The sequence below is a fragment of the Podarcis pityusensis genome, assembly GCF_964106645.2.
Source record: "Podarcis pityusensis genome assembly, chromosome: 7".
Taxonomy (NCBI): Eukaryota; Metazoa; Chordata; class Lepidosauria; order Squamata; family Lacertidae; genus Podarcis; species Podarcis pityusensis.
The window spans coordinates 57,401,313-57,416,333 of NC_138031.1; the positions used below are offsets into that span (position 1 = coordinate 57,401,313).

The 15,021-nt window shown below is 41.1% G+C and overlaps 1 protein-coding gene across 3 annotated transcripts in view; it reads left to right on the plus strand.

The window, feature by feature from the left end:
* The window catches only part of SALL3 (spalt like transcription factor 3), a 24,899-nt gene extending 15,475 nt beyond the window's left edge, over positions 1-9,424 (plus strand). For 2 of the 3 annotated variants that reach the window (XM_081013156.1, XM_081013157.1), the window contains exons 2-4: positions 1-2,138; positions 2,355-2,695; positions 6,338-9,424. The exon at positions 1-2,138 is cut by the window's left edge. In XM_081013156.1, coding sequence (XP_080869282.1) covers positions 1-2,138; positions 2,355-2,695; positions 6,338-6,769 — 2,911 coding nt within the window. In that variant the 3' untranslated portion in view covers positions 6,770-9,424. Of the gene's footprint in view, positions 2,696-6,337 lie in introns of all 3 variants that reach the window. The other variant, XM_081013155.1, reaches the window with a different exon arrangement.
* The last annotated feature ends 5,597 nt before the right edge of the window (positions 9,425-15,021 follow it).

Below are 15,021 nucleotides of genomic sequence, written 5' to 3' on the forward strand. Positions count from 1 at the left end.
CAACCCACCAACTGCCTTTGAGAGCTCTCAGCACATTTCAAGGCCTACGTCGGGCGCAAGCACCCCGAACATGTCAAGCAACGGTTCTTCTGCCCCCAATGAGTCAAGCACACCGTCCTGTTCTAATGCAATCACTGCTTCATTAACACCCGTTTCTGTGTCAAATAGTACTAGCAGCTGTTCCCAGCCCCAAAATACTCCAACTCCACCTTCAATAGGACCTGGAAATCTCCTCACCTCAGCTTCCAGCCTGCCAAACCCACTTCTACCTCAGACGTCATCCAGTAGTGTAATTTTCCCCAACCCACTGGTTAGCATCGCTGCGACTGCTAATGCATTGGATCCTCTGTCTGCTCTTATGAAGCACCGCAAAGGGAAGCCACCAAATGTATCTGTGTTTGAACCCAAGACAAGTTCTGAGGATCCCTTTTTCAAACATAAGTGTAGGTTTTGTGCCAAGGTCTTTGGGAGTGACAGTGCTCTGCAGATACACTTGCGCTCGCACACCGGAGAAAGACCCTTTAAGTGTAACATATGTGGGAATCGGTTTTCTACGAAAGGCAATTTGAAAGTCCATTTTCAAAGGCATAAGGAGAAGTATCCACATATTCAGATGAATCCATATCCGGTCCCAGAATACCTCGACAATGTTCCCACTTGTTCTGGGATTCCGTACGGAATGTCGTTGCCACCCGAAAAGCCAGTTACTACATGGTTGGATAGCAAGCCTGTGTTACCAACCGTTCCAGCTTCAATTGGGTTGCAGCTTCCTCCAACAATACCAGGGGTGAGCAGCTATGGAGATTCCCCAAGTATTACTCCTATGAGCAGGTCACCCCAAAGGCCATCCCCTGCGCCAAGCGAATGCACTTCCTTATCCCCAAGCCTAAACAACTCTGAGTCAGGCATTCCTTTGTCTGCAGAATCCCCACAACCAATCCATAGTGGTTCAGCTATGACTAAAACGGAACCTGTCAACATTCCTGTGACAAATGCAAGGCTAGGAGAAAATTCTCTAAGTGGGCAGGTTTCTGCAGTACCCCCATCTCCAGTTCCTAACGCTGTTACGGACGGCATCTCCACAAGCATCCCGAACCCTGTTCTTCCAGCATTGTCTGATCAATTCAAGGCTAAGTTTCCATTTGGTGGTCTACTAGACTCTATGCAAACATCAGAAACCTCAAAACTGCAACAGCTCGTAGAGAACATCGATAAGAAGATGACAGATCCAAATCAATGTGTCATTTGTCACCGTGTGCTCAGTTGTCAGAGTGCTCTCAAGATGCATTACAGAACCCATACAGGAGAAAGACCATTTAAATGCAAAATTTGTGGACGTGCATTCACTACAAAAGGCAATCTAAAAACACATTTTGGAGTTCATCGAGCGAAGCCACCACTTAGAGTACAGCATTCGTGTCCCATTTGTCAGAAGAAATTTACAAATGCTGTTGTTCTTCAGCAGCATATTCGTATGCACATGGGTGGGCAAATTCCAAACACGCCATTACCAGAGGGCTTCCAAGATGCTATGGACTCGGAGCTTTCCTTTGATGAAAAGAACGCAGAAACGCTCAGCAACTATGATGATGACATTGATGAAAATTCCATGGAAGAGGACCCAGAGTTAAAAGACAACACAAGTGACTCCTCCAAACCACTCCTACCTTATTCCACTTCATGCCCACCTTCCCCCCCATCTGTAATTTCTAGCATTACTGCTCTGGAAAATCAAATGAAAATGATTGATTCTGTCATGAACTGTCAACAGTTGACCAATCTGAAATCATTAGAAAATGGGTCAGGGGAAAGTGACCATTTAAGCAACGATTCCTCATCCGCTGTTGGAGATCTGGAGAGCCAGAGTGCAGGGAGCCCTGCAATGTCTGAATCTTCTTCATCCATGCAGGCGCTGTCTCCTGAAAACAGCATCAGTGAAAGTTTCAGATCAAAATCCCCAGGTTTTAGCAACCAGGAAGAACACCAAGAAATACAATTAAAGACAGAAAAACCTGACAGTCCACCACCACCTACTGTTGAAAATGGAGGTGCACTGGATTTGACAGCCACCAACCCGGGAAGGCCACTCATCAAAGAAGAAGCTCCTTTTAGCCTGCTGTTCCTGAACAGAGAACGTGGTAAGTTTAAAAGTACTGTTTGTAATATCTGTGGCAAGCCTTTTGCTTGTAAGAGTGCATTGGAAATTCACTACCGCAGCCATACTAAAGAGCGTCCATTTGTATGTACAGTCTGCAATCGTGGGTGTTCCACTATGGGTAATTTAAAACAGCACTTACTGACACACAAATTAAAAGAGCTGCCTTCTCAGTTATTTGAACCCAACTTTACTCTAGGTCCCAGCCAAAGCACTCCTAGCCTGGTCACCAGCACTGCGCCTACTCTGATCAAAATGGAAGTGAACGGCCACAGCAAGCCGATCTCATTGGGCGAGGTCCCGTCGCTTCCAGCTGGAATCCAGGTTCCTGCTGCACCACAGTCAGTGATGAGCCCGGGCATCACTCCTATGCTGGCACCACCGCCACGCCGGACTCCCAAACAGCACAACTGTCAGTCATGTGGGAAGACCTTCTCCTCAGCAAGTGCACTGCAGATACACGAGCGCACCCATACTGGTGAAAAGCCATTTGGTTGCACAATCTGTGGTAGAGCTTTTACCACAAAAGGGAATCTTAAGGTAAGAAGGGAATCTTTAATGTCAGAACTTAAATTGTAAGAATGTGAGAGTTTAACAGTGTGCTGAACCTCATGTGTTCTCATTCTGTGTGTGTGTGTGTTTTCTTACCCAAATCAAGGGATGAGGATAGTATGGTTATATTGTGACATCCTTACATTATATATTTTGAACCCAATGTAAGAACTAAAATTTTGTGGGTGCATACAAATTATTCCATTTTTTTAAAAAAGTGTGTTTCAGACATGCATTTTCCCCTATATTGATGGCTCCTGAATTCTTAGATTGTGGTAGAATACTTTGGTATTTTAAAAATGATTAAAAAACAAACAAACTCCAGCTCCATGAAGTTAACTCTGCAACTATAAACAAATATTATGTCGATCCTGTTTTTCTTGAAAATCTGAGGTTATAGATTCCCAGCACACTTGTGTGCTGTAGAAGCATGAGTTGTATTCAACTGAGTTTTACTCAGCATAGACCTACTGAAATTAATGTATTTAATTTCAGGGGTAACCCTATGGCAAGATCTGCTGGGATGAGCTCCTTAGGATGCAGTGGATCTCCAGCTCAGCTGGTTTTAAGTCCCCAACCCTGGCTCAGTTTAAGATTCATCGGTGTAAATACTTGCTTTCCTTCTTCCAGGCTTAGAGCAGGAGCAGCAGTCCTGCTGCTGGACAGGGTTTGGATCTGGTCTAAATTGACACTGGTTTGCATTATGCTAGCTTCTTATCCATAGGATTGCTTCCTTAGTCATATTCATTAATTTCAAGGGGTCCACTTTGAATAAAACTTTGAGTTAAACCTGACTACCCATGAGATTTATGACAGTAGTAATCTTTTTTTAAAAAACCTAGTCACATCAGATTATATTTGAATCTTCCTGCCGATCATGCCAATTTAACATATTAAGAGTCTGTCAGTTGGGGTTACCAAATGCTCTGCGGGAAGCCCCTGTTGCAAATTGTGACTTCTAACTTGCTTACAACGTTCAAGGATGTGGCAGGTTTTTGATACGTCACAAAAGCAACATTTTAAAAGTAGAACTGTGGCACCATCTTTTATCCCTATGTAGTTCAGGTAAACATAAGAAGGTGAGATGCAGTTGCAGGGTTTGCATGAGATAGAAAGGAGCCTGAAAAAAGCCTTGGACTTGCACACTCTTCACTCTCCTCCTTCTGCACGGCCTAGTTCACCGGCATTTGCTCTCAGGTTCTTATGTTTTGTTGGCCTCCTTGCTGTGTGAGACTCAGGGATCATGGCTGATCACAAACTTCGGTTAAACAAGTTGGCTTCATCATCTATAGCTTGAAGTTGACTTGTTTAGAAACTTAGCAGAATTTTTGATCAACCACAATTTCTGACTTATGGGCAACAAGTCCAGATTAGAGGAAAGTAATGGTGATGTCCTTTTCTAGGTGCATAAGACAAGGAGATGAGAGCACGGAAGGCTGGGGCTTTGGTCAAGTTCATTCTGGCTCATGCATGCAGTGCTAAATCATGGCTTAGTGCAGGCATAGGCAAACTCCGGCCCTCCAGATGTTTGGGACTACAATTCCCATCATCCCTAGCTAACAGAACCTGTGGTCAGGGATGATGGGAATTGTAGTTCCAAACGTCTGGAGGGCTGGAGTTTGCCTATGCCTGGCTTAGTGGGACGAGTGAAGGAGAGACATTTTAACTGACAGTAGACCCAATCCAGTTAAAATTAATTGTGAATAAGCTCCACATAAAGCCAAATGACTTAAGTTAGTTTTTACCAACATTTTCTATTAGTTTCTATGGTACTCAGTCCCAACTAATATTAGATGGATTGGGGCCATTTAAGAAACGAGGTTTGGATCCAAATATCCCATTACAGTGGTACCTCGGTTTACGAACTTAATCCATCCCGGAAGTCCGTTCTTAAACCAAAACAGTTTTTAAACCGAGGCACGCTTTCCCTAATGAGGCCTCCCGCCGCCAGTGCCCTTCCACCATTCGGCTTCCATTCTTAGACCGAGGTAAAGTTCTGAAACCAGGACACTATTTCCGGTTTTGCATAGTTTGTAAACCGAATTGTTCTTAAACCGGACTGTTCTTAAACCGAGGTACCACTGTATATGACTAAACATATTTTTACTTATTCAACAAGTACCATCTTGTCAATAGCCTCCAATTTCCCCAAAATGCCACTTGGGAGGGTCTCCAGCCTTCTAAAACTACTTTTCAGAGGGCATGAAGGGCTTCATATTGAGGTGAATCAGCAATCTTTTTCCTCATATCGTGGGATGTTTGCATCCAGGTCATTAAGCATAAGCTGGTGGGGGGGATAATTGAGGGAGATATTCAACTAAACAGTTGCAGTAATGGGAGCCAGCACAATTGGACTGGAATCAACCTGGGGGGAGGGAGAAACTCCAGGACAATGCACTGGAAGAGAGGGGAAATCATTCCATCTGCCAAGCTGAAATGCTTGTGCTGATGGAACAATTGTAATACCCACTTTCTTGGGAGTAAGCTCATTTGAACTGAATGGGTCTTACTTTTGAGTAGACATGTATAGGCTTGTAAATGGCTCTTGGAGACTCCATCAAAATGGAGACTTGTTTGTTTTATATTTTTCATTTTTAAAATAAACCTTTCTGTGGGCCTTAGTGGTTGGTTGGCTAAATCTGACAACCTGTGCATATTTGCATTGCAGTAAACTGGAACTTGCATGAATCCAAATATGTTAATATAAAATACAAGTTTGAGAAAGGAGGGATGAAATCCAGTGCTCCATTTCAACTTATGGAATAGTTATTGAACGCACAGAAGCATCCATTTATCAAAGGAGGAAGTGTGTTTTTGATGATTCCCTTTTCCCACTGCAACCCCCCAAAATCTATTCCAGAGGGTTGGGTCACCCTCCAGAACAGAGTGGAAGGTGGAGTTTCATGGGAAACGGGGATCAGCAAAAAAGGCCCTCCATTCTCTCATGGGAGCAGACACCTCTGCTGAATCAAAAGCTGTTCTGCGAGGCCAAATAGCAGCGCTGGAGTTCAGGGCTTTAGAAGCAGAGTCATCTTGCCTATTGGGCTTACTGGTGCGTTGTGCTAGGGCACCGGCCTCTCAGCGAGTGGGGGTGCTGCGCGGCTTTGCCGGCGGCCTCCCGTTTCCCTTCACACCTGCCAGCCGTGCCCCTTCAACCATATGGCTGGCGGGCGTGCAGCTTGCCTCCCAAGCCTCCATGGGAGGGGTTCGATCCCCGCAGAGGCTTGGGAAAAGGTCGACAACTCTTGGAAATGGGGGGGGGTGCTGGAGGGGTCTTTGCACCACGGCGCCAGATATGCTTAAGACGGCCCTGTTTGAAAGTTTGAGGTGATAAAAAGATTTTAGTCTTTCAAATAGCATGTGGACCTAGTAACCCTTTCTCGTGTTGTTCTTTCGTATAAAGTATTTCCCAGCTTCTTTTTAACCTTTGTTTAGCATGTTAAAATGCACGTTACTTTTGCACTTCCTTTTGTTATAAATGCGTGTGATTTATAAGAGCAGCGTTGTTGAAATGATTGTATGTGAAAACTAAAATTGGCTTTTAAAACTAGCCTCTTCATGGGCCGTGTGGCTCATTTTGAATTTTGCTTATTTTGCCAATCTTTTGTTTGTTTTGTTCTTTCTCTAAAGGTTCACATGGGAACTCATATGTGGAATAACGCTCCTGCACGGCGTGGCCGTCGACTCTCTGTGGAAAACCCCATGGCTTTGTTAGGTGGTGATGCTCTGAAGTTTTCTGAAATGTTCCAAAAGGATTTGGCAGCTCGGGCCATGAATGTTGACCCAAATTTTTGGAATCAGTACGCTGCAGCTATTACTAATGGACTTGCAATGAAGAACAATGAAATTTCTGTCATACAGAATGGAGGCATTCCCCAGCTCCCAGTAAGTTTAGGCGGAAGTGCCATTCCGTCTTTAAGTAACATTACCAGTGGCATGGACAAAGCTCGCACCGGCAGTAGCCCTCCCATCATTGGCTTGGACAAAGCGAGTTCTGAAACTGGAGCCAACCGTCCATTCACAAGGTTTATTGAGGATAATAAAGAGATTGGCATAAATTAAAAGCATTCAAGTAACAAGTAACTGTTGGACCACTATTCAACACAACATTTGTTCTTTCATGTACAGTTTTGGGAGTTAAGCATTAGTTTCGTGACCTAATTGCCTAGGTTCCCTTTAAGATTTTCCCCCCCATAGCAGAAATACATAACTTCGTGTCCGCTGAAAAGTTGTCTTGCAAGATTTGCATGGCACTGCTTTCAACAGTGAGCTGACTGTTAGCGAGAACTGCAGAACTCTTTAAATTTAAGTAAAACGATAAATCATTGGATAAACTGCATTAGGGACTGAAGGAAGCTAAATTGTTTCAATTTTTGTTCTTTAACAAAACAAAACAACACCAATTGAGTAAAAGGGGGCTTCTCAATGGCATTTTCAGTCCAGCTCTTCCTTTGCTGGTTTTGTTCCACTTAGCTAGAAACTTGAACTATGTTTTTAGAAATCCTCTAACACTCAATAAGTGATTTAGTACCCTAATGCTGTGTATGATTACAGTATTCTTGTCTGTAGTATTTATAATGTAAAGATAATGCGGGTAACAGACAATATACTAGCCCCATCCTTAAATGAAGCTTTTGTACTGCAAAATACACCTGGCTATGTGATTTTCTTTCTTTTTTTAAGCAAGTTTTGTTTCCCTATAAATAAGTGGTTTATTTCAATGCAGGCAAAATTGTGAAGTTTTATTGGGAAAGATAGCATGCTTTTCATGTGCAAGTACCTGTCAGTAACAAACCATTTTAATTTAAATATTTGTAGCTGCTATGTGGACAGTTGTTCTATTAAATGAAAAAAAATGTAGTGTGGACTTCAGTTCATGGTTGGAAAACAAGTTACAGACAAACCTTATCACCATATATTATTCACAACATTATAAGCAGTTGTGAATAAAACATTTCATGTTATCAAAGGCAGTACAATAAAAAGGCAGTGTTTGTATAATGTGTTGCAAACTCTTAATTTATACTATTGCACTTTTAGTATTTTATGTTTAGGGAGGTTTGTCTATAATTTGAATTTGAACAAAGATGTAAACTATTTTATAAATAGTACTTTGGCTTGAGGAAAAATGGGGGGGGGGGTATTTTGTTGTGTTTGTCTTTAAGGTCAAACAGTAGGAGAGATCTGTGCTCCTTTAAACAGGAAAGCCACTAAGAACTGTCAAGATTCTTGGGTAGAATGGGGCCTGCCATTTCTTAAACCGAAATGATTCATTTAACTTTTCTATAAGCCCACCCTCCAACAGACCTTTGATATGTTAATCTTAGGGCTGTGATATCAGAGCAAGCCTAGGAGAGGCTAAAGAAAACATTGTGTAGGCTTAATTTTGCTGTAATCTGTTCTGTCTCTTTCACTCCCACCCACAAAGCAGGATGCTGACTGCTTAATAGCACTGGTATGTAAAAGCAAAACAGAAAACAAAAATATTAAGTATCAGTCGTAACTTGAACGTAAATTCCCAACTCTTACTGATCTCTTTTTAAAATAATAATAATAATAATTCCGATATTTACTACAAAGCACAATGTATTCTGAATATTCAAATATAATTTTCAGTTGTTTTAAAAGCATTGTTTAAAATTGTGACAAAAGGGAATGTTTCCACTCTTACGCTAGGGTGTTGGCGAGGCTGGGGGCGTAAATCAAAACTTGAACAGTAAATGTTTTGTGTACTACCTCATTTTTGTGCATTACAAGCATGGTGGAGTCTGACACTATGAACTTCCGTCCAACAAAATTGTTCAAGGGACATTATGGGTAGCTGGGAAACAGCACAAGACGTTTTATGCCCCTGAAGAAAGAATCAGACAGTGAGGTCTTCTCAGTTGAGATGGAAAAAAATAAAATAGGACAATCGCTTTCTTGTGCAACAAAAAAAAAACACATTACTGTAAGAGGATGGACTGTTTCTGCCATCGTGTCATTGAATGAAAAGTTTAAAAGACTTATTAGCAGTTTGTTTCTGTTTTGAAATGAACAATGAACTATTACAGCTCTGTTTTCTACAGCAGTGATACACAGAATATATATGTGCATATATACATGCATATATCAAATATATATGTAGGTATGTATGTGTGTATATATATACATATAGATATATATATAGAATATATATAGAAAATAAACATCCTTATATTATAACACCAACCATCGGTGACCACCATTTGTGTTTGGGGTGTTTCAAAATTGGGAAACAAAGAAAACTGAGGTGGCTTAATGTTGCTGTTTTTCAGCAAATGAATGTTTTTATTTATCTGTGTCCATTTCTGGTGTGAAATAATTTTTTTTTGTTTTTGTTTAGTATTTGGTACCATGTAGTGTTATCTCTTCTCCCTAAAGGATGTGCATAACTTAAAAAGAGATGTAAAGTGTTGTAAATAAGATGGCTGATGAAGGTACAGTAAGACTGACCCCATTTTGTATTCAGGGTTAGGTCATTCCTCTCTGCATGGTGAAGAGAGACACTATTTTTATACTGCGATACCATGTAGGGCTAGGAGCCTCCCTGAACCACCTGGGAATTGTTACCTAGATCCAATATTTTTTATTATTAAATCTTGTTGGCTTGACACATCTACTGATTGAAATGGATGTCTTAGTCTAGGTTCCTATTTTTGTCATATGGAATTGAATAAAATGCAGGATGTAATATTATTTCCGAATTGTGTTCCATGATTATTCTAACAGCAGAGTGAGATGTGGGAGATGGATGTTCATGGCTTTTAACTGTCAGGTACGAAATATAAATATGGCTGGAATCTTGGATTCACACAATTTGAACAGAGTCCAAAGAACTAGCATTGGGAAACCACTTTTTGCAGTTAAAAATGAAATGAAATCACAGAGTTCTGCAGATAAATACTGCATCAGCAGTGGAATAAAAGCTGGATCAAAACAACGGTGCTCTGCCGCAGTCCTCTTCTGCTTGTCTCCCTTGGGTGCAATTGTGCCTTTTTCAATTTACACAAATTTAAATGTGATTTACACAAACTACACTGCATATTTATTCTCAATGACTGTGAAACAAGAGATGCAACGATGCACACACTATAGGTAATGCACATCCAGGTCTCCCCTCCCCTCCCCCCCTTTTTATTTCTGTTTTCATTCATGCTGAAACGAAGTTGCTGCTGAAGTTAAAATTGCAGGAAAAGCCTAAAGGGGGTTGCACAGATCATGAATACATGAGTTTGTGGATCCCAGTGAATAACTGGAAGACATGCCATGCCCCTTGCTTTATTATCAGCAGAGAATTTTCTATAGAGCGAGCCATTTGTGCATATGTACCTTGCGAGATTGAAATAGTGCTATTGGCTGCTAATGTGTAGCAGTGAGATAAGTGAATCGTAGCTCTCGCAGTAAATGTTCTTGCAGCAATAGAGCAGTTTTAACCATCGCAGCCTATCTTTTTGAACTTGGACTTAAACCGTTCGCAAGAAGTCTGAGGAAAGGTCTTTTTGGTCTCTACAGATTGTAACAGGACGCCAAGGTCTTTTATTTCACGGAGTTTATGAGAATTTTGCCACTGTGCTTTTGATACAGAAACGCCCGGGGTTGGCTTTACAGTTGCAATGTTAAAGTGCAAGCTTTGATGACATTAGCTACATATCACTCCTCAGAAGCTGCTGAAAAGTAGAAATGAAAACTTAACCAGAGTGTGTTATAGACCATTGGAGACGAGAACATGACAAGGACTGCAGGTGCCTCTGGCTTGTTGGAGGGCGGGGGCAGAAATCCTCAAAAAAAATAGTTTTTGTCTGCCATAGATTAATATGGGTGGAAAGTCATGTTGGAATTCCACAAATATATGAAAGGCAGCCTGTAACTCACTAAACACTTACAAATATGTTAGAGAAACAGGAGTGGATCATTAAAATGGTTCACTTATAAATTTCCCATTTATGTAATACGAATATTTCTCTCTAATCCCCTAAATTATACTGTTAATGTCTTCTCTTTCCACTTTGTTATCTATGTTCCACTAAATAGTATAGCAAAATTAACACAAGTATGGATGCTCAGGCAAACTAGTAATCCCCCCCCCCTTTTCTTCAGTGACAGTGATGTTGTTCTGTTCACCAGTTCCTGTAATTAAAACAGGTCGCAACCCTTTGCTTTTTTACAAGTATAAATAAGGATGCCATTTTATTTTGCTGTGGTTCCTGAACCCCTTCTGAATAACATGCTTCTGTGTCTCTGCCAAGGTCGTGCAGATGTAAGGTTTTCCATCTTTCTTAATAAATTCATCAGGACATAGAAAAACCAAATGCATTTTGTAATTATTATTATTAATATTAAGCATATCGCTTACAAAGTGCAATGTGCTTTATAATGCTTAATTTAACATAGGTGAGTTCCCCTGTAGCAAGCGTTTCCTGCCTGTTCGATGCTCATACCAGCTTTATACCACACCAAATAGCTGCAAGAACTTTGAGAAAGACAGTGGGTGCATTAGTGCAGAAATTGCCACTTAGAAAGGGGCTCCCTTTTTAAATTTATGTAAGCAATACATTCTTTCAAAATACCTACAACAAAAAATGCCACTAAAAAGAAAATGTATGAAACAGAAATAAACTATGAATAGTAAAAAATTATGTTTATGGAGTGCTTAATATTTCAGAAATTTTGTCCAGATTCAGGAGAAAACTGGTTACAGACAGAGTTTGTTCTTTTTAAAAAATAAAGGAGCAATTGTGTTTTCAAACCAAAACAACTTTATTTAGTCCCGACTTCTGTTTCAAAATTATGTTGGGAAAAGCAGATATGCTTTCTGAAACTCCCAGCCTCATAGCGGGAAATTGTTCCTGTAGAAATATAGGGCATATTATTACTATTTTACCCACAAGTAACGCTTCAGTTTCTCGGTAGAGAAACAAGGGGTATAATAAACAGACGTTCAAAATGAGTTTTCTGATTCTGTACTTACTAAATAAAATAATAATGATGTGAAAAGATACCTGCTTTCAAAGCTGCTGTACTTGCTCTGCACTGGTGAAGCAAAGGACCAAGATCACCATACAGTGGTACCTCGGGTTACATACGCTTCAGGTTACATACGCTTCAGGTTACAGACTCCACTAACCCAGAAATAGTACCTTGGGTTAAGAACTTTGCTTCAGGATGAGAACAGAAATCGTGTGTTGGCGGCGGCGCAGCAGGAGGCCCCATTAGCTAAAGTGGTGCTTCAGGTTAAGAACAGTTTCAGATTAAGAACGGACCTCCAGAACGAATTAAGTACGTAACCAGAGGTACCACTGTAATTTGTCAGGTTAAACAGATTAAAACATTAAAAAGCAACAACCAACAAGCCTTTCACTAACAATGAAATAGCATTGTCTTATGAAGCCTTTTCCCTCAAAGAACAGTGCAAGGCCAAGGTTGCAATCCTAATGAAATTTAAGTACAGTGGTGCCTCGCAAGACGAAATTAATTCGTTCCGCGAGTTTTGTCGTCTTGCGATTTTTTTCGTCTTGCGAAGCACGGTGTCGGGAAAGTTTTGGAAAAGCTTCAAAAATCACCAAAGTCTTTAAAAACCTCAAAAAAGGCTACCACCGCGTTCTATGAGTTGTTCCTCGAAGTCAAGTCGCAACTGTATTAACGGTGTTAAGAAAAAGGAAACAAACTTGCAAGACGTTTCCGTCTTGCGAAGCAAGCCCATAGCGAAAATCGTCAGCTCAAAAAACAAAAAACCCTTTCGTCTAGCGAGTTTTTTGTCTTGCGAGGCATTCGTCTTGCGAGGTACCACTGTAGAAGTAAATTTCGTTTCAAATACTATATTTCATTGCAAATAATGGATTTCAAATGGATTAGGATTTTTACAAATCATGTTTTGTTTATTGCTTTAATTTAAAGTTGCCAATTTGAAACATATATTCAGACTTTCAGCAGAAATAAAGACCTAAAATATCCATTCCAAAATGGCAGGTAAGGAAGTGAAATTACCATGTGCCCAATACTTTGTGTTTTGTTTTTAGGATTTGTAATTAAAAGAACCCTGAATATTTTACCCCATCCTATTGAGAGTAGTCTGTTCTAAAGCAGGGTGGTCCAACCTCTCAGACCAAGTGGGCCACAAGAGCACTTTGACACAGAACCCAGGAGCCACACACTGAATTAAATCTCCATACCGTAAATTAAAGTGTTTGCAATACAGTTAATATTATTTAATATACGAGATTAATATATTTAGTTAAATATATATATGATTACGCAGTTAATTGATTTAATATATTTCTTTATTAAACAGAGCTGTTCTTTTTTAAAAAGAATTAAAAGGCCACCAAGTGTGAGTGGAGTTGCTGGATGCAGACAGGACTCCAGGCAGAAAAGAGAAGGGAGAGGGAGAAAGTAAGTCTTACCAGGTCTCAGCGGGGCAGCTGGGGAGGGGGAGCGTGCAAATGAGCAAGCTGCAGCCTGGGCAGATTAGCAAAGTCCTGCTTTGCTTTTTTGCCCTTTCCCCCTTCTCTCTGCCTTTGCTGCTCCCGCTTCCAGCGCCGCTACCAAAACAGGCAACATGCACACCCAGACAGCACTCTGCTTTTTCTTCTTTTTTTGCCATTTCACCCCTTCTCTTCTCTTTTGCCGCTTCCAGAAACACACACACACATTCATTCATTCATTCATTCATTCATTCTTACACCCACCCACAGTCACCCTCTCTAGCCCAAGTTAGGGATCCTCTCCAAATGCCCACTCCGGCTCCTACAAGGTTGGCTTGGCTGGAGAAACTGCATATTGCTCCTTTCCTTTCCTTTTTGTTCGCCCTCCACTTTTTGTTGGAACCGGCAGCCTGCTGTGGTCCAGGGCAAGGCTTTCAGGTCGTCACTTCCATTTCCCTGCAGCTTCAGTACTTAGTAAGAGCCACCCAAAAAAGGCCCTGAGGCCTGCATGTGGCCTGGTCCAAAGGTAACTCAGGTGCATCGTTAAACACTGCACGTAATACAGCACACATTGGCTCCCTGCTCCTAAGTTATTGATCAGGCATAGGCAAACTCAGCCCTCCAGACGTTTTGGGACTACAACTCCCATCATCCCTAGCTAACAGGACCAGTGGTCAGGGATGATGGGAGCTGTAGTCCCAAAACATCTGGAGGGCCGAGTTTGCCTATGCCTGTTATTGATAGGTTGGCTACACTTATTATTTTGGTGTAAAAGCTGGCAAGAGACACTTAAGGAAAGATCTGAGAGAACTAATATGCTGATTATTAATAAAAACTTTAGCAGCAGGACAGAAGAATCTGGTTGCTGACTTACTAAATAACTGCTAAGTGGAGAGGAATGTAACTGTTACTGACAAAGAACATACAGTATCATAGAGTTTTGAATTTCTCTTCGGAAATTACTTTGGTCAGAAATCCTCTAAGCATTTTCAGGTCCAATGGGGTGATAATTTTGAGAATCTTCATTGTTCAAATCCTATGGAGAAGTTATACCCCCCCCCAAAAAAAAATCACTTGATACAATGGCAAATACATGATTAACATGTCATTGGACCTTCAGAAAATTCCATGGCAAATCTGCTCCTCAGACAGTAGCAGCCAACCCTATGAACTCAGCTAGACAGGTGAACAAGCGATTTATATGTGTTGTATGTACGATATAACACTGTGCCACCAGATGGCAACATGGAGTACTGTTTTTCGCTACCTGTTTTCCCTGTTTAAATTTACAACGCTTTGAACTGAAACGCTTATTTGATGTGTCTAGTTCCAGCCTAAGATTCGTGTTCCTGTGTTTTCAAGTGGCCATATGTCACATGAACACTCTAAAGTTTTGGTATACCCTAATATGCAGGAAGATGCCTTTGTTACCTGGCTAAGACGCTAAAATGTCCCAATACTAAAGGTTATTCTTTTAGATTCTTCTTAGTGGTGCAGGAATAAAACTGCTGGCATATTTGCAAAGCTAAGGAGGGTCCACATTGGTTTCAAATTGGATGGGAGACCATGTGTTGAAGTTCCTGCATTTCAGAGGGTTGAATTAGATGACCCTCGGGGTACCTTCCAACTTTGCAATTCTATGATTCTAAGCTGGGATAGTTTTATATAGAACACTGCTATAATTGTGAAGTATGTGATTTTTATCCTCCGTACTCCCCAGCTCCCGCCGGCAGGGTGCAATGGGGATCTCTGTGGGGGGTGCCTTGTTTTCACACACACACACACACACACACACACAGAGAGAGAGAGAGAGAGAGAGACACACACACACCCTGACTGCACATGACATCAATAAGACACCGCACCTCAATG